The sequence below is a fragment of the Propithecus coquereli genome, unplaced genomic scaffold (genome assembly GCF_000956105.1).
Source record: "Propithecus coquereli isolate 6110/MARCELLA unplaced genomic scaffold, Pcoq_1.0 Scaffold109, whole genome shotgun sequence".
Classification (NCBI taxonomy): domain Eukaryota; kingdom Metazoa; phylum Chordata; class Mammalia; order Primates; family Indriidae; genus Propithecus; species Propithecus coquereli.
Genome location: NW_012134858.1, coordinates 3,696,658 through 3,724,380, shown reverse-complemented (window position 1 = coordinate 3,724,380; position 27,723 = coordinate 3,696,658). Strand labels below are relative to the sequence as shown.

The 27,723-nt window shown below is 35.4% G+C and overlaps 1 protein-coding gene across 2 annotated transcripts in view; it reads right to left on the bottom strand.

The window, feature by feature from the left end:
• The window catches only part of CCSER2 (coiled-coil serine-rich protein 2), a 73,484-nt gene that overhangs the window by 38,777 nt on the left and 6,984 nt on the right, over positions 1–27,723 (bottom strand). For both annotated transcript variants that reach the window (XM_012648073.1, XM_012648082.1), the window contains exon 4: positions 8,746–8,829. In XM_012648073.1, the coding sequence (XP_012503527.1) occupies positions 8,746–8,829 (84 nt within the window). The remainder of the gene's footprint in view (positions 1–8,745; positions 8,830–27,723) is intronic.

Below are 27,723 nucleotides of genomic sequence, written 5' to 3'. Positions count from 1 at the left end.
AGGAAAAAGGTCAACTTTACTTTTAAAATGTCAGTCATAAAAATTAAAAAACTAAGAGATCATTGGAGATCATCTATGTCGATGGATCTCAACTGAGTGTTGAGAAAGAGTTGGCCTGCTAATGACCTGCTGATCTAGAATATTATTATACTGGGATGGAAGCCAAGACACAGGAAATAATTTGGAAAATGACAAGTAGGCAACAAGCTGAAAACCCAAGATTAGATAACCGGATGTGACTACTATGCTGCATTCTTTTGATTTTGATTGTTTTATATGCAATCTTGTTCCCAATAAATCACTCTGCACCCTATGAGAAAACGATGCTTCTCTGCCCCCACTAAAACCAGGCTTGGTCACTTGAATTGTTTTGAAAATGACATGTGCCATATCTAAGCAGAATTCACATGTGGTTCTGTCAAAGCTCTTTTCTCTCTGGCAAGACAATAACATGTCCCACGATAAGGGCTGATCCTTCAGTTTAGATCCCAGAACGAAGGACACACATGCAGCAGAGTTTCAGCTGACCTACTGCCAATATGTATAATAACATAAATGAGACATAAATTTTGCTATGATAAGCCACCGATGTTTTGAGGTTATTCGTTACTACAGATGACTAGCAAACACTGATTATTACGCCCTGAAAATAGGACATAAAAGCCAATAATAACTTTACTTGGAAATACTAAAGACTATTTGTGTTTGCTTAAGAAATAAATATGGCCTTAAAAATTATTGCAAAATAAAGAGCTTTCTTCAACTAAAAATAGAACTTAAGATGAGAGTTATTTTTAAAAATACTTTCAAACATTCACTAGAATGGATCTGGATTCTGAGTGAGGGGACAAGAAGGCTGACTAGAAACATTGGTCACCAGATCGTCTCAGAAAGAAGGAAAAGTTTTAGATGAAAAAAAAAACCACAAAACATAGTTCAGGTGGCCAGACACCAGAAGGAGATAGTTCAGGTGTAATTCTGAGGGAGAAGTGCCAGAACCTATCAGAGAGTACATGGGAAGAAGTTGCAGGGCAGAACAAGAAGGAGTAAGATTTTGGCAGAGATAAATCCCTGAGAAACTTGGAGTCCTGTGGAAAAGATAGGTGTGAGTTTTATTTCTCCTCCACTCGCACCTCCAGTAGTCAGCAGGCTCCCGAGCTGTTGGAAGGCTTTTCTACCCTCATGAGCCCAAAGGCTGCTGCCAGCAGTGAACTGGGAGCTTCTAGAAAACAAACCACCAGGCTGCCAGCCCCCTTGGGGTCGCTCCCTGTCATCAAAGACTTGAGCTGAGGCGGCAGATGCCACATTGCTTCTCCACCCATTGTGAGCCTTTGTCCTCCCCAAGGAGCTTCAGCCCTTCAGTTTTTGTGTCACTGGTCTCCACACAAACATTTCCCAACTCCTGCTCAGACTGCGGTGGCCACAAGGACCAGGGGGTCCCAGGGGAACTATGTGATCCAAGAGCTTGGACATTCAGGCAGACTGCCTACAGAGGAGAGGGACAAAGGGGACCAGAGTGCCAGCTCTCCTCCGTTCAGACTCTTTTCCACCCCTCCCCTCCCACTGCTGCCGAGTGGCACGTGTGTCTCCAAGGAATGATTGAGCCCAGGCTCTCAGGAGCGCCTGCTTCCCCTCTGTTGGCGCATCCACTACACTGAGGCTTCCAGAGACCAGGGCTCACACCTTTGCTCTAAAGACCTGTGGCAGACCAAGGGGTCCTAGGACTGTGAGCTCCCTGCCTACAAGCCACCCCTGATGCTGCTCGCCTGGCTGTTCCAGCAGAGCAGGGCACACACTGAAGCAGGGGAACATTAAGCCTACTTGAGAACTCCACGGGCAACACAGGACAAGCACACTTCTCCCTGGCATAGTCAGGGAGTGAACTTTGGGGACCAGGAGACAAACCTGCAGGCGGGATCCCATACCCCAAGAATTGATCATGTTGCTTGGGGGAACAGAGGGAAGATTTATGAACTAATCTTAGGAGGTCAGACAGAGCCCACATGGGCAGAACTCAAAGGCGAGAGCAGTGTGGGTTTCAGCCACAGCTCACTCGTGGAGCACCACTCCCCTCACAGGACAGCAGCACTTTTGGTCCAGGGCAGAATCTTGGGCAGGGAAGCTCCCAGCCTGTGGCACCATTGCTGGTGAGCTCAGCTACTTCGCAATGCTTGTGGCCAGACACCAGAAGGAGATCCGCTGGGCAGGGGAGAAGAAAGAAGAGCGAAATCCACTCCTAACAGCCACCTTTGCAAACCCCAGACAGTCTCTCCCCAATGAGCACACTTTTTGGCTTCATGGGGCCGCTTCAGCCCGTCCCTGATGGCTTTCCCCAGTGACCTGGGAGCTGACCCTCGACCCCTGACAAGACAGCTCTTGTTCCGGCCTCTGTGGAGCCTGAACACAGGCTTGTCTAACTCATCCCTGCTCAGCCTTGCTCTTCCACCCACAGTTGCTGTGGTGGAAATGAGTCCATGGCAGCTCAAGCGCCCTACCCAGCACCTGGGGTGTCCGAGTGCTTCTCCTGATCTACAAGAGCCAGTTACAGGTCCCAAAAAACAACACTGCAGCTGGCTCTTTCCTGCAAGCACCACCTACAGGCAGGGAGGACAGCCCTTTACAGCATTTACTGACTCAATGATGTAGTCGTGTCTGCCTCTTACCCACGAGCACCAACTGTTGTCTCAGAGATTATACTGGGCTTCACAGTATAATTCACACTGTTAAGAAGATCACAGGGCTGGGGAAAGAGAAAGGATTTCAAAGACTTCAAAACCAAAGACAGGGAATCTGCCCACACATACAGTGCAACACTGCTATAACCTACAAATAACTAGCAATTGAGAAAACCACCACACTAAGAAGATCTATAACCAAGGTATCCACCCACAACCTAGACCTCCCCCCCCATAAAAGTACCCACAAGCAAAGCCAAAGGTTATTACCCAACATATGCTACAGACACACCCTTAGGAGGGAGAGAAAACAGCCCCATATAAGCAAAAGAAAATCCAAAAACAAGAAGCAACAGCTGCTTCAGATTAGAAGGAATCAGCACAGGAACTCCAGAAGTACGAAAAATCAGAGTGAAAGGACACCCACAAGGGAGCACACCAGCTCTCTAGCAATGGATCCCAACCAAAATAAAAATACTGAAATGATGTACAAAAAATTCCAAATATGGAATTTTTGAGGAAGCTCAATGAGATCCAAGAGAAAATGGAAAACCTACTCGAAACCAGGAAAACAATTCAGGAAATGAATGAAAAATTTACTAAAGACATCAACCTATTAAAAAAAAAAACAAATAGAACTTCTGGAAATGAAAAATTCATTTAAGGAAATACAAAACACAGTGGAAAGTTTTGAGAATAGACTAGACCAGGTAGAAGAAAGAATTTCAGAGCTCGAAGACAACTCTTTTGAATTAACTCAGTCAGTCAAAAATAAAAAACAAAGAATCAAGAGGAATGAACAAAGTCTACGAGAAGTATGGGATTATGTAAAACAGCCAAATATAAGAATCATAGAAAAAAAAAAAAGAATCATAGGCATCCCTCAAAATGTAAAGATGGAAATGTACAAGGCCTAGAAATCCTATTTGAGGAAATAACTAAGAAAAACTCTCCTGGTCATGCTAGAAATTTAGACATCCAGATATAAGAAGCTCAATGAACACCTGGAAGATTCATGGCAAAAAGGGAATCTCGAAGGGATACAGTCATCAGACTGGCCCAAGTCAACATGAAGAAGGAACTCCTATAAGCTTAGAGGCAAAAACATCAAGAAACTTACAAAGGAAAACCCATCAGACTAATAGCAGACTTCTCAGAAGAAACTTTACAAGCAAGAAAGGAATCTCTTCCTATCTTTAGTCTCCTTAAACAGAATAAATGTCAGCCAAGAATTTTGTATCCTTCTAAAATAAGTTTCATAAATAAAGAAGAAATAAAGTCTTTCCCAGACAAGCAAACACTAAGGGAATTTGTCACTACTAGACCTGCCCTACAGGAAATGCGCAAGAATGCATTATACATGCAACAGCACAATAGATAGCAACCAGTGTAAAAACAGAAGTTACAGCTCACAGCTTTTATAAAACAATAGCACAAGAGGAAAAACAAAACAATACGGTATATCCAACATGTTGAACAGAAACAACATCCTACATCACATATCAATACTAACACTCAATGTGAATGGTCTGAATGCCCCACTTAAAAGACACACAGACTGGCTGAATGGATGAAAAAACACAACACAAATATTTTTTGTACCCAAGAAACTCATCTAAACCACAAGGTCTCACACAGACTCAAGGAAATGGGATGGAAAAAATATTCCACAAAAATAAAAACCAAAAGCAAGCATGTGTAGCCATTCTCATATCAAATAAAATAGACTTTAAATCAACAATGGTTAAAAAAAAAGACAAAAATAGTCATTACATTATGGTAAATGGAGCAATTCAACAAGAAGACATAATAATCCTAAATATATATGTACCTAACACAGGAGTTCCCAGTTTCATAAAACAAATTCTTCTAGATTTAAGCAGAGAAACAAATACTAGCATCTTAACAGTAGAGGACTTAACACCTCACTGAAAGAACTGGACAGATCATCAATGCAGAAAATGAATAAAGAAACACCGAACTTTAAATAGGACTCTAGAACAAATGGACCTAAAGACATTTACAGAATATTCTACCCCAAAACTACTGAATATATATTTTTCTCATCAGCACATGGGACATTTTCCAACATGGATCATATTTTAAGCCACAAAACAAGTCTCAGTAAACTCAAAAAAATTAAAATCATACCATGTATCTTCTTAGATTACATGGGAATAAAACTAGAAATCAATTTAAGAGAAACATTCCAATCTACACAAAGTCATGGAAATTAAACAACCTGCTCTGAATGAGCATCAAGTCAATGATGAAATTAAGATGGAAATCAAAAGATTCCTCGAACTAAATGACAAAGGTGACACAAGTTTTCAAAATCTATGCAATACAACAAAAACAGCCCCAAAGGGAAAGTTGATAGCCTTAAATGCCTCCATTGAAAAGAAAGAAAGATCATAAAATAACAACCTAATGTCACATCTCAAGGAACTAGAAAAAGGAGAATACACCAAACCCAAAGCCAGTAGAAGAAAAGAAATAACAAAGCTTAGAGCAAAAGTAAATGAAATGGGAATTAAAACAATACAAAGGATCAATGAAACAAAAAAGCTGGTTCTTTGAAAAGATAAAAAAAAAATGAATAAAGAATTAACCCCCATAATATGCTGAAATAAAAAAAAAAATTAGCCACATTAACCCAAAATAGAAGATAAAGCACTCAAATAACCTCAATCAGAAATGAAAAAGGAGACATTACAACTGATAAGAGCAGAAATACAAAATATCATCCATGAATACTACAAAAGCCTCTATGCAAACAAACTAGAAAACCTAGATGAAATGGATAAATTCTTGGAAACATACAATCTCCTAAGCCTGAATCAGGAAGAAATAGAAACCCTGAACAAACCAATAACGACCAGCAAGATTAAAGCAGTAATAAAAAATCTCCCAACAAAAACAAGCTGCACACCAGATGGATTAACAGCCGAATTAAACCAGACCAACCAAGAAGAATTGGTACCTATCCTACAGAAACTATTCCATAACAGCAAGGAGGGAATCCTCCCTAACTCATTCTATGAGGCTGGTGTCATCCTGATACCAAAGCCAGGAAAGGACAAAATAATAAAAAACTACAAACCAGTATTTCTTACGAACACAGATGCAAAAAACCTCAACAAAATACTGGCAAACTGAATTTGATAGCACATCCAAAAGATAATCTACTATGATCAAGTGGGTTTCATCCTAGGGATGCAATGATGGTTTAACATAGGCAAATCAATAAACGTGATTCATCACATAAACAGAAACAAAAACAAAGACCACATGATCATCTCAATAGATGCAGAAAAATCATTCAATAAAAGCCAGCATTCTTCAATGATAAAATCCCCCAACACACTAGGCACAGAAGGAACATACGGAAGAATTACAAAAGCTATATATGACAAACTCACAGCCAACATCATACTGAATGGGAAAAAGTTGAAAGCATTCCTCCTAAGATCTAGAACAAGACAAGGAAGGGTATCCAATGTCACCACTTCTATTCAACATAGTATTAGAAGTCCTAACCAGAGCAATCAGGCAAGAGATAGAAATAAATGGCATCCAAATCAGCAAAGAGGAGGTCAAACTATCCCCATTTGCTGACGATACGATCTTGTATCTAGAAAACCCCAAAGATTCCACCAAAGAATTCGTGGAACTGATAAATTCAGCAAAGTCTCATCTTATAAAATCAATGTACACAAATCAGTAACATTTTTATGGATTAATAACAGTCAAGGAGAAAGTGTAATCAAGGCCTTGATACCATTCACAATAACTAAAAGGAAAATAAAATATCTACAAATATACTTAACAAAGGAGGTCAGAAGCCTCTTCAAGGAGAACTACAAAACAATGATGAAAGAAATCAGAGAAGACACAAACGAATGGAAAGACATCCCATGCTCATGGATTGATATAATCAACATCATTGAAATGTCCATATTGCCCAAAGTGATTTATAGATTCAGTGCAATCCCCATCAAAATACCAGCATCATATTTCACAAATCTAGAAAAAATAATCCTAAGCTTCATTTGGAACCAAAAAAGAGTCTGAATAGCCAAACAATCTTAAGTAAAAAGTACAAATCTGGAGGCACCACATTACCTGAATTCAAATTTTACTACAAGGCTATAGTGACCAAAACAACACAGTACTGATATAAAAATACAGACATAGATCAATGGAACAGAATAGAGAACCTAGAAATAAAACCATCTACCTACAACCAACTGATATTCAATAAAGCAGACAACAACATACACTGGGGAAAGGAAGTCCTATTCAGTAAATGGTGTTGGGAAAACTGGGCAGCCGCATGCAGAAGAATGAAACAGGACCCCTCTCTCTCACCATATATAAAAATTAATTCAAGATGGATAAGACTTAAATGTAAGACATGAAACAATAAAAATTCTAGAAGCTGTAGACTAGAAGATGTCTAAAGACATCAGCCTAGGCAAAGAATTTATTACTAAGACCCCAAAGGCAAATATAGCAAAAACAAAAATAAATTAATGGGACCTAATTAAATTAAAAGGCTTCTGCACAGAAAAGGAAGTAATCAACAGAGTGAATAGATAACTACAGAATGCTAGAAAATATTCGCAAACTATGTAAGTTTGCGAATTATCTGTAATTATCTATCAGTCCTCTGTCAGAATACATCTTACAAAGGACTGATATCCAGAACCTAAAAGAACTCAAAAACTCAGCAAGAAAACAACAAACAATCCCATCAAAAAGTGGGCAAAAGACATGAACAGAAGTTTTTCAAAAGAAGATAGGCAAATGGCAAAAAACAAAAAAAAAAGAAAGAAAAGAAAAATGCTCAACATCACTAATCATCAGGAAAATTCAAATTAAAACTATAATGAGATACCACCTTACCCCTAGCAGAATGGTCATTATTAAAAAGTCAAAACAGACTAGATATCGGCATGGATGCACAGAGAAAGGAACACTTCTACACTGTTGGTGGGACTGTAAATTGGTACAACCTCCATGGAAAACAGTACGGAGATTCCTCAAAGAAATAAATTTTGACCTACCATTCGATCCAGCAATCTCGCTGCTGGGTATCTACCCAAAGGAAATGAAGCTATTTTATCAAAAAGACACCTGTCCTCAAATGTTCACTGCAGCACAATTCACAATTGCAAACATGTGGAATCAACCTAAGTGCCCTTCAATTCATGAGTGGATAAAGAAAATGCAGTATACATACATACACACACACACACCCCATGGAGTACTACTCAGCCATAAAAGGAATGAAATAATGTCATTTGCAGCAACTCAGATGGAACTGGAGACCATTAATCTAAGTGAAGTATCTCGGAAATGAAAAACCAAGCGCCATATGTTCTCATTAATATAATAAGTTATTAATAATAAAATAAGCTAATAGACAGGTACACATGGGCACAAAGAGATATAAAGGACATGAGAAACCAAGAAGGGGGGAGAGTGGGAGAATGAGTGTGGGATAAAACCTTACCTATTGGATACCATGAACACTATTTTGGTAATGGGCATATCAAAGCCCTGACAAGCATTACACAAGATATCCTTGAAACAGAAATACTTGTACCCCTTAATCAATATTTTGAAATTAAAAAAACACCTCTAGATTCTATAATTGTATTTTTAAGATAAAAAGATAAACAAATTAATCTTATTTTCAGTATGTTTCTTCAATGTTATGATTATATATAAGAATTGCCTATTACCATTTTAATTTTTATTGGTAGTCATATTTTAAAAACTGTTACTCATAGTTATAAGCAATGATTTTTAAAAAAGAATTCTGCACCAGCAGTAATATAGGAACAAATAATTATCCAACTGATAAATTCAAATGGAAGCACCACAGAGATACTACTTCAACTTAACAAAGTAGCAAAAGTTAAGAGCAAAACTAATTAATACCCAAGACAGAAAAGCTCCAGGCCTTCATATATTTATTATTAAATCTTTTTGTTGTTATTGCATTATTATTTTAGTAATAAAAAAGAATTTTAAAAAATTCAGCATGACTATGTAGTCATACCTTATATATTTGGTCACCATCTTCTGGTTCTGGACTGGATGGCAATGATAGCTGAATATCGTGCAATGAACCACTTCCGTCGTGCTGTCAGAAAGAAGAAAAGAAAAACACAAGATTAATACAATAACTGTAGGCATTCAGTTCAACCTGAATTCACCCCAAGCCAAATGCTAGCATGGCAAAGAACAAATGGGAGATAAAATTTTAGAAATCTCCTTTTTCTCTCTATGCACTGGTAGAAGGAAATGTGGAAGAGGAAAAAAGCGCCAGAATAATCTGTGTAAATAAATAACAGACACTATATGAGTGGCTGAAGTAGAGAATCACTGGACATATGAGAAATTTCCTCAAGAACTTTTAGATTATCTCACCTAAGAGAAATGTAAAATAAAAGTCAACTGAATCTGATTTGGTTTAGATGTGTTTTGAGTACGAAGGAGCCAGAAACGACAATATTAAATAACAAGTTCTGGCCACAAAAAACCATTTGATTAAAAATACTAGATACATGAGAATACTTATTGCATGACTTCATTTATATGAAGTCTGAGAACAGGCAAAACTCATATGTGGTGCCAGAAATCAGAATAGTGGTAGACGCAGGGGAGGCAGGTTACTGACTGAGAAAGAACATTAGGAAACTGGAAATATTCTACGTCTTAACTGTATGGTGGTTACATAACCATACAAATGAAAAGTTCAAGCTGTACACTTATGATTGGTATACCTTAAATACTTTACTAAATGCATGCCTCCAAAAATAGCTGAAATAAACTAAAGATTTTATCCTTAAACATGATAAAGAAAATGATATAATATTAAGTTCCACTCCTTGCTGAACTGGTTTAGCAATAAGAAGCTATATGCTCAATGATTCAAATGACAACCTCAAGAAAGATGAACCAGTACAGGATACAACTGGATGATGGTGAGGGTCTGACCCCCTGACCAAGGCAGCCCACCTGCGGCTCAATATCTTTTTTGTTCAGATGGTACCTCACTGCCTCAGGACACACACTGAACCAGCAACCTTCAAGGAGCACTAACATCACAATCTTCCTCAGATACATCTTTTCTGAATCTTAGACCATAAATAATGTCCTGCATTGAAACACGAGTACTATAAAAGCAGAGATGAGCATTTAGGTTATTTTCTTCTTTACTTATTATAATACATCCCACTGACTCAGAATGATAGGGCCTAGGAATGTGTGTTTAGAAAAGTTCAACAGGTAATGTAGATTTACAGCGAAGACTAAGCATTTGCCAAATTTCTAGCATACATAAATTACAGTTTTACTGGCGATATCATATGGACAATAAGACTTTGACCTAAGAGGGAAGGCAATATTCCAATGAACAATAATGTTCTCAGAACACCATGTTAAAAATTTTTAAGAAAGTTCTATAAGTCATTTCAGTAAAAAAGTTCATCTCTGTCATTAATGACTTGAAATATAAAAATATGGCCAGGCCTACATACAATTATATTTGAGAAAAGAGGAACTATAAAATTTTATTTATTTTCAAATATCTAAATATCTTCCTGCCAACTGCAAAGCACGAACCCCAGGGAATGGGAGACAACAAAAGCACACACTGCTTTGCATTAGACATAGGTGCAATTGCAGGAAAAACAAAACAACAGCTTTCCAAGTAGAAGAAAAAAGGGGCTCTAGCAAAACAAAATACCAGGGAGATCACAAAATATCAGAAACTCAGGAAAGTAACTCCATAAAACTCTATGTAAATTCCTGGGTTCACCCCTGAACAGCACCTGCTTGGATCTGATCCTAGATAGATAATAGATATTTACTTCAGACATAAACTAAGAAATAAACTAAAATCACCACGCAGATCCCATACAAGCCTCTGGGAGGTGTATACTCAGAACAGATCTAGAGAGCATGACAAAGGCTTTGAAAAGAGAACTGATACTGAAACCACAATCCAAAGGTGGCTGGTTGGAACTTTCAGCCCTAGCTCAACTAGACTCTTTGCCTGCTCACAATAAATAAATAAATAAATAATCAATATTCTCCATAGAATTTAAAGAAGATCAAGAATCACGTGACACAGTGTTCAAATACCTAAGACACAATCCAAAATTACTCAACATATAAAAAAGGGGAAAGAAAATCTCAACTCACACAGGAAAAGGCAATCAACAGATGTCCATCAATACCAAAGTGACATAGAAGTTAGAATTAGAAGAGATTTTAATAGAGCTATCATAAAAATTCACCAAAAGTAAGGGTGAACTCTTGAAAGGGATGGAAAGGGAACTCTTGAAGGGAGTATTGATTCTCTGTCAGCAGAGAATCAATACATAAAGTGGAAACAAATGGAAATTTTAGAACTGAAAAAATTCAATAACCAAAATTTTAAAATGCACTAGTTGGACTACATACTAACATTTGAGATGACAGTAAACTTAAAGATAGATTAACAGAAATTATCCAGTTTGAACAACAAAGAGAAAAAAGTACTACTCAGCCACAAAAAACAATGGTGATCTAGCACCTCTTGCATTATCCTGGATAGAGCTGGAGCCTATTCTACTAAGCGAAGTACCACAAGAATGGAAAAACAAGCACCACATGTACTCACCATCCAATTGGTATGAATTGATTGGCACTTATGTGCACATATAGTAGTAACATTCATCAGGTGTCAGGCAGGTGGGAGAGGAGAGGAGGGGTTGGGTATATTCACGACTAATGGGTGCGGTGCACACCATCTGGTAGATGGACACGCCTGAAGCTCTGACTCGGGTGGGGCAAAGGCAATATGTGTAACCTAAACATTTGTACCCCCATAATATGTTGAAATAAAAAAAATTAAAAATAAAAAAAGATTGGCCAAAAGTAAACAAACAAAAAACTGACAGAGCCTGCTTATGAACCTGTAGGGACACTAACAAAAAATCTAATATTCATGTCACTGAAGTCACAGAAGAATGGGTGTAGGGCAGAAAAAATACTTGAAGAGATAATGGATGAACACACCCCAAATTTCCCAAATTTGGTAAAAGACACAAACTTGAGAAGCCCAATTTAAAAGAACTGAACACACCAAAGTATGCTCTCGGAACATAAAGGAATTTAACTAGAAATCAATAACAGAAGGATAATCTCCAATCGCTTAGAAAGTAAACTTCAAAATCACCCATGGTTCAAAAGAGGAAGTCTCACAGCAAACAAGAAAATATTTTGAGTTGAAGGGAAATGAAGACACCATATACCAAAATTTGTGGAATGCAACTAAAGCAGAGTGTAGAGGGAAAATTATAGTATGAAATGCTTATATTTTTAAAAAGATGTCAAATCAATACTTGGAACAAAATAAATCTAGAACAAGCAAAAAGAAGATATTAATAATAAAGAACAGATATTACTGTAACAGAACACAGATCAAAAAGCACAAAAAAATCAATGCAACTAAAAACAGGTTCTTTGAAAACTGCTAAACATCTTACAGAACTGCCAAAGAGCAAAAAAGTTAGATGCACAAGTCAAAACATGTATCAGGAATGAAAGCAAGAATATGATTATAAATCTCAGGTGCTAAGAGTAAATAAGGCAATAATAATATGAATGACTTTGCACACAAATCTGACAACTTATATGAAATGGTAAAATTCCTGAAAAGCCATAAACTCTTGAAACTCACCCAAGATGAAACAGATAACCTATGTGAAATAGAGGAATTCACGTCTATTAATGAAAATGAATTCATAGTTTAACATCTTTCATAAAAAAAAAAATCTAAGGCCAGGTGTTTTACTGGTAAATTCTTTCAAAATTTAAGGGAATAATATCAATTCTATATAATCTCTTACAGACAACAGAAATCAAATTAATTTAGAAAATTTATCAAATCAATTAATGAGGTCAGCATTTTCCTGATTCTAAAACAAAGACAGCATAAAAAGATTATAGATCGCCAGGCGCGGTGGCTCACGCCTGTAATCCTAGCACTCTGGGAGGCCGAGGCAGGTGGATTGCTCAAGGTCAGGAGTTCGAGACCAGCCTGAGCAAGAGCGAGACCCCATCTCTACTAAAAATAGAAAGAAATGATTTGGACAACTAAAAATATATAGAAAAAATTAGCCGGGCATGGTGGCGCATGCCTGTAGTCCCAGCTACTTGGGAGGCTGAGGCAGAAGGATCACTTGAGCCCAGGAGTCTGAGGTTGCCGTGAGCTAGGCTGATGCCACGGCACTCTAGCCGGGCAATGGAGCAAGACTCTGTCTCAAAAAAAAAAAAAGACTATAGATCAATATCCCTCATGAATAAGGATACAAAAGTACCTGAATAAAATATCTCAGAATCATTATTCAATAATATATAAAAAGGAAAATAAATCATGAACAAGTGTGCTTGATCCCAGGAATGCAAAGCTGGTTTAATAGTCAAAAAGCAATGTAATTCACCACATCAAGAAATAAAAGATCTATACAATCATCTCAATAGTTGCAGATAAATTTCCTGACAAAATTCAACATCCATTCACGATAAAAATTCAGAAAACTTGGAATAAAATGGAACTTGCTCAACCTGATAAAGTCCATCTAAAAAACTTACTGCTAACATATTTAATGGTGAAAGAGTTAATGTTTTACTCCTAAATCCAGGAACAAGGCACTCCTGTTCAGTGTCGCACTGGACTTTCTATCCAGTGAAATAAGGCAAGAAAAAGAAATAGAAGACACACAAATAGGAAAAGAAGAAATAAAATCATCTCCATTCAGAAGATATAATTTTTGGTATAAGAAAATTCCAACTATCTACAATAAAACTACCAGAACTAACATATGCATTTAGGAAAGTCACAGGATATAAAGTCAATATACAAAAATCAACTACTTTTATGGCAGACAACTGAAAATTGAATTTTAAAAATACCATTTACAATAAACCAAAATTCAAAGGTGGGTGGGGGAAGCAGAATCAAGAAAACAAACAAGATTTGAAATCACAAAGGAGAAATAAGTAGATACAAATCTAACAAAATATAGGCAAACTCTACATTAAAAACAAAATATATAGAGAGATGAAAGAAATCAGAGAGAACTAAGTAAATCAAGAGATATTCTCTATTCATGAGTTGAAAGATTAAATACTGTTGATATCAATTCTCTTCCAAATTCAACTACAGATTCAATATCCTCTCAATCAAAATCCCGTCAGAATTTTTTTGAGAAGTAGAAAAGCTGCTTGTAAAATTCATATGGAAAAGCAAAAAAAAAAAACCAAACAAGTCAAAAAATTTTGAAAAGAAAAACAAAGTAGGAGAAGTCAAGTTACTTCATTTCAAGATATACTATGAAGCTCTAGTAATCAAGAGAGTTTGGTACTGGTAAAAGGACCAACACAAATCAAAGGAATAGAAAAGAGCTCAGAAATATACCCATAAATATACCCACCATTTATAGTCAAAGGTAATTCAACAGAGAAAGGATAGTCTTTTCATCAAATGGTGCTAGAACAACTGAACAGCCATATGGAATAAAATGAAATTCACCCATAATTCACATCGTACCATACACAAAAACTCAAAACAGATTGTAGACCTAAATTTTAAACTTAAAACTATAAAACTTCTCCAAATAAACATAGAAAATCTTAGTGATCTTGGGGTGAGCAAACATTTCTTAGACATAATACAAAAAACATGATCCATAAAAAAAAAAATTGATAAATTTGACTTCAAGAGCAGAGCCTTTGCTCTCCAAAAAAAAAAAAAAACCTTAACAGGATGAAAGGAAAGGAAAAGCCATGTACCGGGAGAATATACTTGCAATAATTCAGATAAAATATTGAGCATAGTACCTTACTCATAGAAAGCACTTTTGAAATACTTTTGAAATACCAGCAACAAAAATAATAACATGAAGGTCTAGGGTTTTTAGCTGACTTCATTAAATCACAACCATACATAGTTGCCCAAAGAGCTAGTCCCATTTTTAAAAATATTTGTTTCATCATTTATATACCTGATAAAGGACTTGTATCTAGAATATATAAAGAACTCTCAAAAATCAACATTAAGAAAACAAACACCATTTTTATTAACGGGCAAAAGAACAAACACTTCACCAAAGAAGATACACAAATGGCAAATAACAACATGAAAAGATGCTCAACATCACTAATCATTACAGAAATGCAAATTAAATCCACAGTTAGATACCACTAAATATCTATTAGAGTATCTTTTAAAATATACTGACAATACCAAGTGCTGGAAAGGATGCAGAATAATAGTAATGTTCTTACATTGCTGGTAGGAATACAAAATGGTATAGCCTCCACGAAAAACCGTTTAGTTTCTTAAACACTTAACATACAACCCAGAAGTCCCACTCCCAGGTATTTACCCAAGAGAGATGAAACATACATTCACATGATAATCTGTCCACAAATGTTTATATAAGGGCTTTATCCGTAATGGCCAAATACTGGAAAGCTACACAAATATCCTTCAACTGGTAAATGGATAAACTAATTGTGGTACACGCACAAAATGGAATACTACTCTGCAATATACAGAAACAAATTACTGATATATGGAACAGCATGAATGAATTTAAAATTGCATCATGTTAGGTGAAAAAAGTCAGACTCAAAGGGCTACATAATATACAATTCCATTTATAAAACAGCCTGGAAAAGACAAAACTACAGAGATATAAAGGACATCAGTAATTGCCAGGAGCTAGCAGTGGGTGTAGGGACTGACTATAAAAGAAAAAAGAAAAAGGAATTCTGCAGGATGACTGTAATAGCTGCACAACTGTTTGTCAAAGTTCATACAGCTGTACACCAAAAAGGCTGAATTTTACTGCACATAAATTATACCTTAATAAAACTGTACTAGGTTGAATAATGCCCCTCTAGAAATTCATGCCCACCCAGAATCTGTGATTACGACCTTACTTGAAAATAGGGTCATTACACATATAATAAAGTTGAGGTCACACTGGATTAGGGTGGGCCCCAAATCCAATATAACTGATGTCCTTATAAAAAGAGAGAAATTTAGACACACAGACACAAAAGGGAGAAGAACATGTGAAGACAAAAGCGGAGACTAGAGTGATGCATCTAAAAGCCAAGGAATGCCAAGGATTGCTGGCAACCACCAGGAGCTAGAAGTAACAAAAGTTTATCTCCTAAAGCTTTCAGATGGAGCATAGCACTGATATCCCTGATTTTGGATTTCTAGCCTCCAGAACTGTGACAGAATAAATTTCCATTGTTAGAAGCCACCAAGCTTGTGGTAATTTGTTATGGCAGCTCTAGAAAACTCACAGAAGACTTGACTAAAAAATACAATTAAAAGCAAACAAAAAGGAGAAAAAAATACCAGATAAACCTCAACAACCACACACACACAAAAACTGATATAGGAATATTATTGTAACACAAGAGACAGGGAAGAATTAAAGAAGAAAAGTATCAATTAAGATAAACAAAGATTTTAATTAGTGATTAGAGGAATAATCCACCAAGAAGACATAGCAATCATAAACATCTACATACCTAATAGCCCGAAAATACTAAAACAGAAATTGACAGCATTAAAAGTAGAAATAGAAAAATCTATAATTCTAGCAGATCTGTTATCTGTGAGTAACTCAGAAACTCACAAATCAAAGAAAAAATTTAGTAAGGATAAATAAGATAGAAACGTTACAATCAAGAAGCTTGACATAATAGATATTACTGCTACCTAAAATATAGAAAATACATAGAACCATCACAAAAATTGACCATATTGTTGGCCAGAGGTTAACAAACTACAGTCCACAGAACAAATCTGGCCAGCTGCTGCTTTTTATCACAATCCACATTTTCAAATGCTTGTATTTGAAATGCTTTATCTATATAATAGTCTCAATTTAGTATGTTGCCCAAAATGGCTAAAAATTTCACTACATGGCCCTCTAAGGAAACTTTTCCAAACTTAGTCACACACGCAAAAAAATCAACATATTCCAAAGAACTTATATTATGCAGATATGGTTCTTTATTATCATTTTAAATATTAGAAATCAATTTAAAAAGGAAATCCCCATATACCAATATTTTTGAAAAGTGAAAAAAAAATTCTAAATGAAATAAATTTATAAGATAGCCCAAGACAAGCAATAGTTATTAATATAAGTTATTGTTATGCCTCAAAAAAAATCCTGCCCTTTTTTATTAAATAGTCTAGTACTCTAGATTTAGGAGATAAAAAAGGGAAAAGGCTATTATTTCCATCGAAGCGCAAGAGCTTTAAAGATCATAAACATAATCTCCAACTGAATCAAATAATAAAACCACCTTCTACCCTCTCAACCCAAAAACTCTGACACTAACCAGCGGTAGTGCTCTCTATTAATCCTTGACTAAGATGAAAGTGTCCAGGCCAAAATTAGGAAACATTTTGAGAAATGCTTCTTTAAGGATCGGTGGCAAAGAGAATCATAAAATGGACAGAAAACGTTCTGTTTTTAAAAATACTAAAGAAATAACTTCATGCATGTAATTTTCATGCTTCACAATACACATATTAAGGAGCTAAAACTTATTGACCAGTGCTGGGTACTAAGTGTTTAGCAGAAACATATTTAATAAATGCATAGGAACAAAAATAATATGAAAAACTACACTAACTGAACAAAAAATAAACAATTCATAGTTATTGTGCAGGAATTCTGAAATGCTTCACTAAGTGAAGTGTTATAGCAGTTTCTATGGGTTCTAATTAGGATTTCTGAATTCTAAATGCAATTAGAATGCTAATGTACTCATCAGCATTTTATTAAAGATGGATAAATATTCCTTTATTCTAATAGCATTAGAGGACTACTGTTAGCAAGCCATCTTCCTCTTTTCTTTTCTTTCTTTTCTTTTCTGACATGGCATAAAGGTAAACTTTTGTTCTAACATTAAAACTATTTCACATATTAAATTCTTGAAAACCCTATGAAAAATTCCATCTTACCCAGGTACTTCTTCCATGAGTCTGCAAAAACTGGGATCCCCCTATGAGTTCCAGAGCAGCTGCAATGGACATGGATACTTCAAATGACTAACAAAAAAGTTTGGCAGCATTGACCAATCCCTGCTGACAAGCATCATCAGTGATGTCAACAAAGCTGCCTTGTGTTTCAGATATACTCAGATATGCTACAACGCAATCACAAGAGGCATCCTAGGAATGGGAGCACAGAAAGAGAGGCGGATTTACTTCCTTTTCTTTTCAAAAGGTTTTTTGTTTTGTTTTGTTTTATAAATACAGAGGTATATGGGTGAACAATCACATCACATCACACAGTCTCTAGAATATGCACTGAAAATAATTTTTGGATAATACTGTAATTCACCTGTGGGATTCAAAATCTAATGATTTAAACTACATTTGAGAGGATTTTAAAAATACAGACTTATAAAGCTTGATTTTCAGTAAGTGCTTCAGAGATGAGGTGACCTAACAGATGGTCAGGGCAAAGACATTTTCAAATAAAAAACAAATCTATCTGGCATTCAAATTAACTAGAATGTTCTTATCTATGGATAGACCCTTTATAATATTCTTAGCAAACAGTATTTACAAATTTCTTCTGTTTAAATTTATTTTTTATTAAACTTAAGTGTTTCATTTGTCCACATCTGAATCTGGATATCCTTTCCTGTAGGTTTGTTTTGTCACTTAAAAATATTCCTTTTAATTCCTTCTAATTTTTCTACATTTTGATTTTTTAAAAATATTCGACTCGTCATTTGTGTTTACTACAGTATAAAAAACTAAATATTTTCTTCTATACTACTAATAAATTTTTCTCAACATATATTTTTAAATCTTTCTGTCTTCAGCTAGGTGCAGTAGCACACATCTGTAGTCCCAGCTACTCAGGAGGTTAAGATGGGAGAATCACTTGAGGCCAGGAGTTCAAGACTGCAGCGCACCATGATCGTGTCTGTCAATATCCACTGCACTCCAGCCTGGGCAACATAGTGAGACCTTGTCTCTTTAAAAAAAAAAAAAAAAAAAAAAAATCTTCTAGTATCCACTGTTTTTCAGTAAATACTTCACACATATTTCTACATTTCCTATTCTATTCCATTGCTCTATGTTTCTATTTGTGTCAGTACTGTATCCTGTTCTAAAGGGTTTTTTTCCCCCTTTCCTTTTTGTCTTTTTCAACTTACACAAACTTTACTCTTTGGTGTTTCCAATTTTGGAGTCATTGTGATGAATCCCTCCAACAAAGCTACTGTGATTTTGGCTGAAATTGTATTAAAATTATAAATAGTCTGGGAACAAACTATAGATATAGATCATATGCTCAGATTTTATCTTATACAGTATTTGTATAACACATAATTTGTTACCCTTTGTAATACATCATTCTTGTAATTATTTATTTTAATCTTTGTATGTCCTCCTAGACTATACACTAGCTGTCTTGATTAGCACATTAATATCCATGAGTTAATGTTTACAATATTTATCCTTCCTCTAGAAAATAAATTTTTTCTATAGAATTTTTTAGGTTTTTTTCATAAAGCATCACAAACATCACTCAGTAAATTTATTGATAATTTAATGTTTTATTGATGCAGTGATAATTTCATTACGTACTACTTAAATCCCAGTTCTATGATTTGTTAGCCTTGGAGTCTTAAGTATAATACTGTGTATCTACTAGAACAGGTGTTTTGGTTAGACCATGACCCACAAAAAGAAACACATTTTCTATCACAGCCAAGTACATATATACATATATACGAATATGTATCCATGTATGTGTGCATGCTTATATCCATGTATGTATAGATAGACATACATATATACCGCTCATTAAAAACAAGTTTTATGAAAAAGTACTTGTCCTTATTACATGTGATGTCCGCCGATAGTTTTATACTGAAAATTCTAGTCATGATGAACAAAATTCATTTCAAGACCCACTAACCAGTTTTAACCTATAGTTTTAAGAACAATGCACTGAGTACAGGACAAGAATTGTGTTCTCTTTCTTTTTATTTTCATTACTGCCATAATCCTTGGTACTCAATAAGCACTTAATAAAGTATACCAAATGACAGAATAACAATAACTAAATACAGGTACTGAAGTAAATGAAAGAACTTTTTGGGGCAACTACATAAAATTATGAGCAATTAAAAACTCTTGACTTTCGCATAATTATTGTCATTGTTGCTATTACTATTAATATAATAGCTAACATGTATTAATTGCTGTATATGTATCAGGCACTATGCTTAGCATTTCATCTGAATTATCTCATGCAGTATTCATAACAATCCCGAGATAGGTACTATTATAATCTCTATTATCTTATGAGAAAATAGAGGCACAGAGAGTTTAAGTAACTTGTACAAGGTCATACAAGTGGTAGAATTGGTCTCAACCCAAATCTCCATCTTAAAATTGACTATTCTGATCTTTTGAAATTACACTTATTCCTATTAACTTTCACCTTAACACCTAGAGACCATCTCAATTATCTCATAACTGAAAACAACTCAAATGTCTATCAACAGGTAAATGGAGAAAAGAAAAATTGTAGGACATATATGTAGAATGGAATGCTATTCAATAAAAATTACTGATATTTGTAAAACACAAATGAATATAAAAACTATTAAGGCAAGTAAAAACAAAATTTAGAAACAAAAACAATACACATCAGATGGTTCCATTTAGATGAAATTCTAGAAAAGATAAAACTTTAGTAACAGAAAACAGAGTAGTGATCACCTGGGCCAGGTTTAAGAGAAGACTGACTATAAAAGGAAAATGAGGGAATTTTAGCAGCTATAGAAATGTTCTAGATCTTGACTGTGGTGGTAACAACACAACTGCATATATTCATCTAAACTCAAACTGTATACTAAAAATGGGTGCACTTTTCTTAAATGTAAATTCTATCTCAATAAAGTCATAAATATTTTTTTGAAAAATTCTCTACACCTTCCTTTCCCTTCCTGAACAAGCCATTAGGACTCCCTCCAAAAAGACAGCCCAGCAAGGAGTTTCAGAGCCTAAGAAGGTTGAAGAACATCCCCCTGCAGGGGGACAGCTTACCACTGCATGTCAGATCCAAAAAAGAGTGAAAAAAGCATCCATGAGACATTGAGGGTTATCAGAGTCAAGCATGAGTGGAAAGAGGAGGACATATGCACATAATCGGAAGCTGACATGGGCTGTCAGAGTCCAAGCAGAGTGAAGGGGCATCCACACATGGGAGAGCCTGGCAAGAGCTACCAGAGCTCAAGTAGGACAATGAGGAAAGGGCCCAGTGCCAGGTATCAAACCCAAGCAGGGCAAGGAAGGTACCCATGTGTGGGCTCAACTGACATGCAGTATCAGAACCTAGGCAGAATGAAGAGGCATCCACACAGAGCAGGGGACTGGTGTAGAGCATCGGAGCCCAAGGGCTGGCAAGAAGTCACAGCCTGCACAGTATGAGGAAGGTATGTACAAAAGAGTGAGGGTAGCCAAGCATGGGGTTCAGAATCTTAGCAGGTTAAGGAGAGCAAACTCAAATACACATAGCCCAACACAAGCTATCAAAGCCCAAGTAGGTTGAGAAGGATAACCACACAGGAGAAGGGATGACAGCTGTAGTAGGAAATTGGTTACATCCGGGAGGATGGATAAAATGAATAAATATATTAAGGAAAATGGAAACCAGTTTTCTCACTGTCAGAGAAGGAAGTTATAAATATGAAAAAGGAGAAATGCTGCATTTAGACTAGAATTGAAGTTAAGACTATGAACTTATAGTTTTCAATACAGATAGATAAAGAAACAGTCACAAGTATGTATATAAACACCCACGAATGCAGACACACATATCCTGAGAGAGCTCAAAGGCACTGACACTCAAATATCAATAAACACACCTAATCCCCAGATCTTGGCTTCTAAATACCATTTCTTTCCACTAAAAGAAACCCAGGGCTCCTTGAAAAAACGACAGTTTCTATGTTGGGATGTGGAAAATACTAAATAAGCCTGGTACATCCTGTATTGATTGTCAAAAAGCAAAGAAGTGCTCAAAGAATGATAAGAACATGTCAAAAGTACACAGAAGCCAGCCTGAGCTATTAACAGCTAAATGGTAAACAGTCTTGAGCATCAAAATAAATTAGGTTAATACGTTATGACTAACTGAATAAAATAAGAAACTATGAGTACATGCTATTATAAATAAATCACTGAATAAACTGGAAATTTGATAAGGAATGGGGTATTTATAAAGTTTCAAAATTCCTCTCTATAAAATACTAATTATAAAGGGGCAAAGAGTAATTTTACAGTGGAGAAGGCTACCAGATAACATCTTTACCAAGTGATCAAAGTTAACGTCACTAATGGGACAAACCAGAATCATGTGCCATGTGATGAGATGCAATGACAACAACGTAGCATTGCTATTGTGACATTTCCGTCAAAGATACAAAACCTGAATCCAATCATGCTGCTTGCTCTATTAGACAAATCCAAGTTGAGGGACATTCTGCAGAATAACTGGCCTATTATAATAAACAGTGCCAAGGTCATCAAAGTCAGGAGAAAACTGAGAAATTATGGCAGGTTGAGGAAAATGACAGAGACATGACAACTAAATACAATATGTGATCCTGCAGTAGATCTTTTTGCAATAAGGGATTTTATAGGAATAAATGGCAAAACCTGGACAGTCTCTAAGAATTAAATGGTTGTAATGTCTCAGTGTTGGTTTCCTGATTTTGATGACTGTATTGTGGTTATAATGGAGAATATCCTTATTTGTAGGAAGTACAAGTATTTGGGGATAATGCGCTTCAGCAGGCAACTTACTCACAAGTACGTCAAGAAAAAAAGGTGATTTAAACATGAAAAAAGTACCTGAAATGTTTTTGTAAGACTAAGAATGTTTCCAAAAAATTTTTAATATTAAAAAAAAATAAATTTCCTTCATCTCATAAAGGGTATCCACAAAAAAGATATAGGAGACATCACACTTAACAGTCAAACACCGAACGCATTTCTGTTAAGTTCAAGAGCAAGACAGGAATAATTTAATACTTTACTCCAGTTCTTAGCCAATGCATAAGGCAAGGAAAAATACAAACATTGTAAAGGAAAAACATAATTGTCATTGCAGATGATATGTTTATCTACATAAAAAATTCCCCAAAAAACTCTATGGGAAATCACTGTAATTAATGATAATTGTATCAAGATTGCTGGATACAAACTCAATAAATGAAAGTCTATTTCATTTCTGTAAATGAACAATCCATTAGAAAATAATAACATATACAATAGCAACAAAAACTTTAAGTACTAGAAGTAAATCTAACAAAACTGTATAAACTTATTATAGAAAAAATTATAAAACTCTATTGAATAAGATTTTAAAAAACTAAATCAATGGATTATATCTCATGTTCTTGGATAAGAAGTCTAAATATTGTAAGATGTCAATTCTCCCTGAAATTGATCTATTGGTTAAATGCTATTCCAATCAAAATCACACAAGTTATTCATAGAATTCAACAAAATGATTCCAACATTTTATGGAAAAGCAAAGGACTACGAATAGTTAAGATACTTTTGAAGGGCCGGGCACGGTGGCTCACGCCTGTAATCCTAGCACTCTGGGAGGCCGAGGCGAGTGGTTCGCTCAAGGTCAGGAGTTCGAGACCAGCCTGAGCAAGAGCGAGATCCCGTCTCTACTAAAAAAATAGAAAGAAATGATCTGGACAACTAAAAATATATATAGAAAAAATTAGCTGGGCATGGTGGCACATGCCTGTAGTCCCAGCTACTTGGGAGGCTGAGGCAGAAGATCGCTTGAGCCCAGAAGTTTGAGGTTGCTATGAGCTAGGCTGATGCCACGGCACTCTAGCCAGGGCAATGGAGCAAGACTCTGTCTCAAAAAAAAAGATACTTTTGAAGAAGAATAAAATAGGGAACCATGATAATGTAATATTAAGCATTAGTCAGAACATATAATTCAGTGCTGGGATATTATTACATATAATGGACATCTGGTTTTTTTAAGAGCAGACATTGCATATCAGAAAAGAAAAAACAGACTCATTATTTTTAGTCCTTGAATCCACTGATTATCCAGATGGAAACAAATGAAAGAGGATCTCTATCTCATACTTTATATACATCAAAATCAATTCCAAGGTATTTGAGATTTAATTGTGAAATTCAAAACTCTTAATTTTTTAGAAAAGAATAGGAGAATATTTGCATGACCTCAGAACAAGGATTTCTTACACAAGTATTTCCCAAAATACAAGCCACAAAGAAAAAGTATGATAAATTGAACTACATTAGAACTAAGAAACTTTGTTCATCAAAGGATACCAGAAAGTGAAAAAGCAGTCCACATAATGAAGAGAATATTTCCAATACATATAACCAACAAAATACTTACATCTAGAATATATAAAAAACTCTAACTCAATCTCTCCCTCTCTCCCTCTCTCACAAGACACAAGGCAAGAAGGATTCCATAAACATAAAAAGAGGTTCAACTTTATTGTTAGTCAAGGAAATGAAAATTAAAACCACAATTAAATGCCACTATATTCTAGCCACATGACAAACATTAAGAAGTTGGATAATATCAAATTTGCGCACGTATGAAACAATGGAAAACAACATCTACTACTCAAGGGAAGTAAAAAAAACTGAACTCTGGAAAACAGTTTGGTATTTCTAGAGTAGAATATTTCCATGCCTCATGATTCAAAAATTCCACTTCTAATTAGAGACTACAGAGGAACTTTCACACAGGTGTACCTAGACAATGTTCACAGCAATAGTATTTGTCAGAGCAAAAAAAACTGGAAACAAACAAAATGGGTATCAAGAGTAAAACAGACAAAGATATTATGGTTTGTTCATAGAATGGAACATCAATAGAGAAATGAAAATTAATGAAGTAGAGCTAAAACATAAACATGAACATTTATGAAAATGTTGAATGAAAGAAGTCACAGGGAAATACAGTATAATTTCATTTATACAAAGTTCAAAAAGAGGCAAAGCTAATATTCATAGGGATATAAACAAAGATGGTAAGGTAAAACTTAGAGGAAAAACAAGGGAAAACTCTAGATTCTGGAAGGGGAAGGCACTGCAATCAGGAAGGAGTGTACAGGGAGCTTATTAATATCTCATTTCTTAACCTGGGTGATGAGTAAAAAGCTGGTTCACATTATTCATTACATTGAATCTGTGTATACTCTTTTTATGAGTATGTTATAAACTCTTTTCTTCCTGGAGTGATGAGAAAAGTGTGGGGACAGAGGAGCACGAGTGCCTGGCTTTTCTGTGATTCTCAGCTGCCAAGTGGCATTCATTCAGCAACCCCTTAACTCTAGGCGAACCCACCCAGGATACTGCTGCTTTCAATATTCCATCTACCTACCACTACCAACACACGTGTGTGTGCGTGCACACACATACACAAAGAGAAAGAGAGAGAGAGAGAGAGAGAGAGAGAAAAGAATAAATAAGGGAAAAAAATGTATTGGTTTTATTCTCAACATTGGAGGTGAAAGGGAATAATGAAACAAAACATTTGTATATTACACTTGATAGTTTATAAAACACTCTTCTATACTCCTTTATTTTTATGCCCAAAACAAGCATCCTGAAGTAGACAGGGTATAATTCATAGGTATCAAATATTTTGTAATCCAAATAAAATGTCAGAAAGAGGTATCATCATCCTTTTCCATTATTCTACCTCGGAGTCTTTATTTCATGCTGCAAGGTCAAACAGACGTCAAATACGATAATATAATAAAAAGAGCAAACAGGGAAAATAATGAAAAGAAATGAGAGGGAAAAAAGTGGGTGGGTATAACTGCCTTGGAAAATTGTGTTTTAGTATTTACTAAAGCTGAATATCTAACATACCTTACAGCTGGCCCAGCAATTCTACCCATAGTTATACATAACAAAAATGCATACATATGTTCACCAAAAGACATATACTAGAATATGTAGTGGCACTATTCATAATAAACAAAGAATGGAAACCTGTCCAAATGTCTATCAACTGTAGGACAAATGAAATAAATTGTGGTATATTCACACAATGGAATATTCTACAGCATTGAGAATGAATGCAAGAAATGGATGATTTACAAATATAATGCTGAGCAAAAGAAGCCAGATATAAAATGGGTATATGCTATATTATTTCATTTTACTTCAAAGCTCAAATAGAGGCAAATTCATCTGTTCTCAGAAATTAGGTGGTCACCATTAGAAAAAGAGGGTAGTAATTGGAAGGGGCTTCTGATAATGTTATGGTAATGTTCCATTTCCTGCTGGATACTGGCCACACAAGTATTTTCAGTCCGTGAAAATTCACTGAGATAGACACTTAGGAATTATAACCTTTTCTGTATGTATATTATGCTTCAGTAAAAAGTTTTTCTAACAAGGTGTAAAGAATTAAAGTAAGGAGACAAGATACCACTAAAAAATCATTTTTTTTTCATTATAAGAAAGAACATCCCGATGTCCTTCAGATCAGGATCAAAATTCTTATTCAAAATTTCTAAATTAGGCAATAAAATATACAGAGGTATTAAGCTAAAATAATTCAAAAGCCCTGGGTTTAAAATGCATTTTATATTAATATGAAACTAGTTGACATTGAAAAACTCAATTAAATCCCAGCCTCAGTTTTCTGACCATTAAAATGGGGTTACTACTGCTGTCCTTCCTATCCCACAGTGATGTTGTGATGACTAGAAAGGGGTATTCAAAAGAGCTGTTTAAACTATAAAGTACCTTCAGCTTAGTATAACAACAAATAAAAAACAGATTAAAAGTCAAATACAATGGTTTACAATTTTTAAAATTGTATGTGCGGCGAGACCTTTAAGTGAATGTTTAAACAGAGGACTATTTAATAAAATAAAGATTCCACGGCCTGGGTTTGGCTGAGAGGACACAGAGTGATGGTAAGGAGAGTGTTGGAGCCCACCTTCACACTCTCCTCCTCTCCCTGTTGTCCCCCAAGATAGCTCCTAGAACACCACTGTGTGCAACAAGTCTTGGAGTCACAGAGATTGGGGTAAAAAAAAAAATCCTGGTTTTATCACTAATTAGCTTTCTGAGCCTCATCTTCTTCAACTATGAAATGAAGCCAGTATCACCTTTTCGAGGACTAGAGATAATGTATAATATATTAGAGAACCTAGAAGAATGCCCTGTATGTAATACAAGATTACTATATAAAAGTTCTGCATACACAACTCTGTAAGGTCTATGCATGAAATAGAGCATTAAAATTCAACTATTTCAAAGCAATTAAATTTAACAACTTTAGCCTAAAATTTGAGCACCTGCAACGGCCTCCTAAATACGACTTAAGTCATTATTCATTTTCCACAAACCTGCCCTAAACCTATCATTCCTATCTCTTTTCTAGCACTCTATATTTTAACCATATTCAATTATTAACTAATCTTTGAATAGGGTATGTACTTTTAAAAAAAACTTATTTTTTCCGAAACATTAAATGTGTTTGTGAAAAATTAGAAATTAGAAAATGTAGACTAAAATAAAGCACACACACACACATACCCACACACACACACACAAATCACATTCTCACCATCCAGGCATCACCACTATTAACACCTTAAAGCATATCCTTCGGGGGAGATACAGATGTAGATATAGATATATACAGATAAATAATCATAATACACATACTGCTTTATAACCTGCTTTCTTCAGTCAACAATCTCTGCCTTTCCATTTCAGTAAATTTCTATCTCCTCTAATGTATACGCCATATTCAAATTTCCCCGACTAACCTAAAATGTCTTTCGCAACTAATCTATCCAAACCAATATCCAATTAAAAATCTCACACTGCAGCTAGTTGTCCCTTACATTTCTTTTAATGTAGCACCGT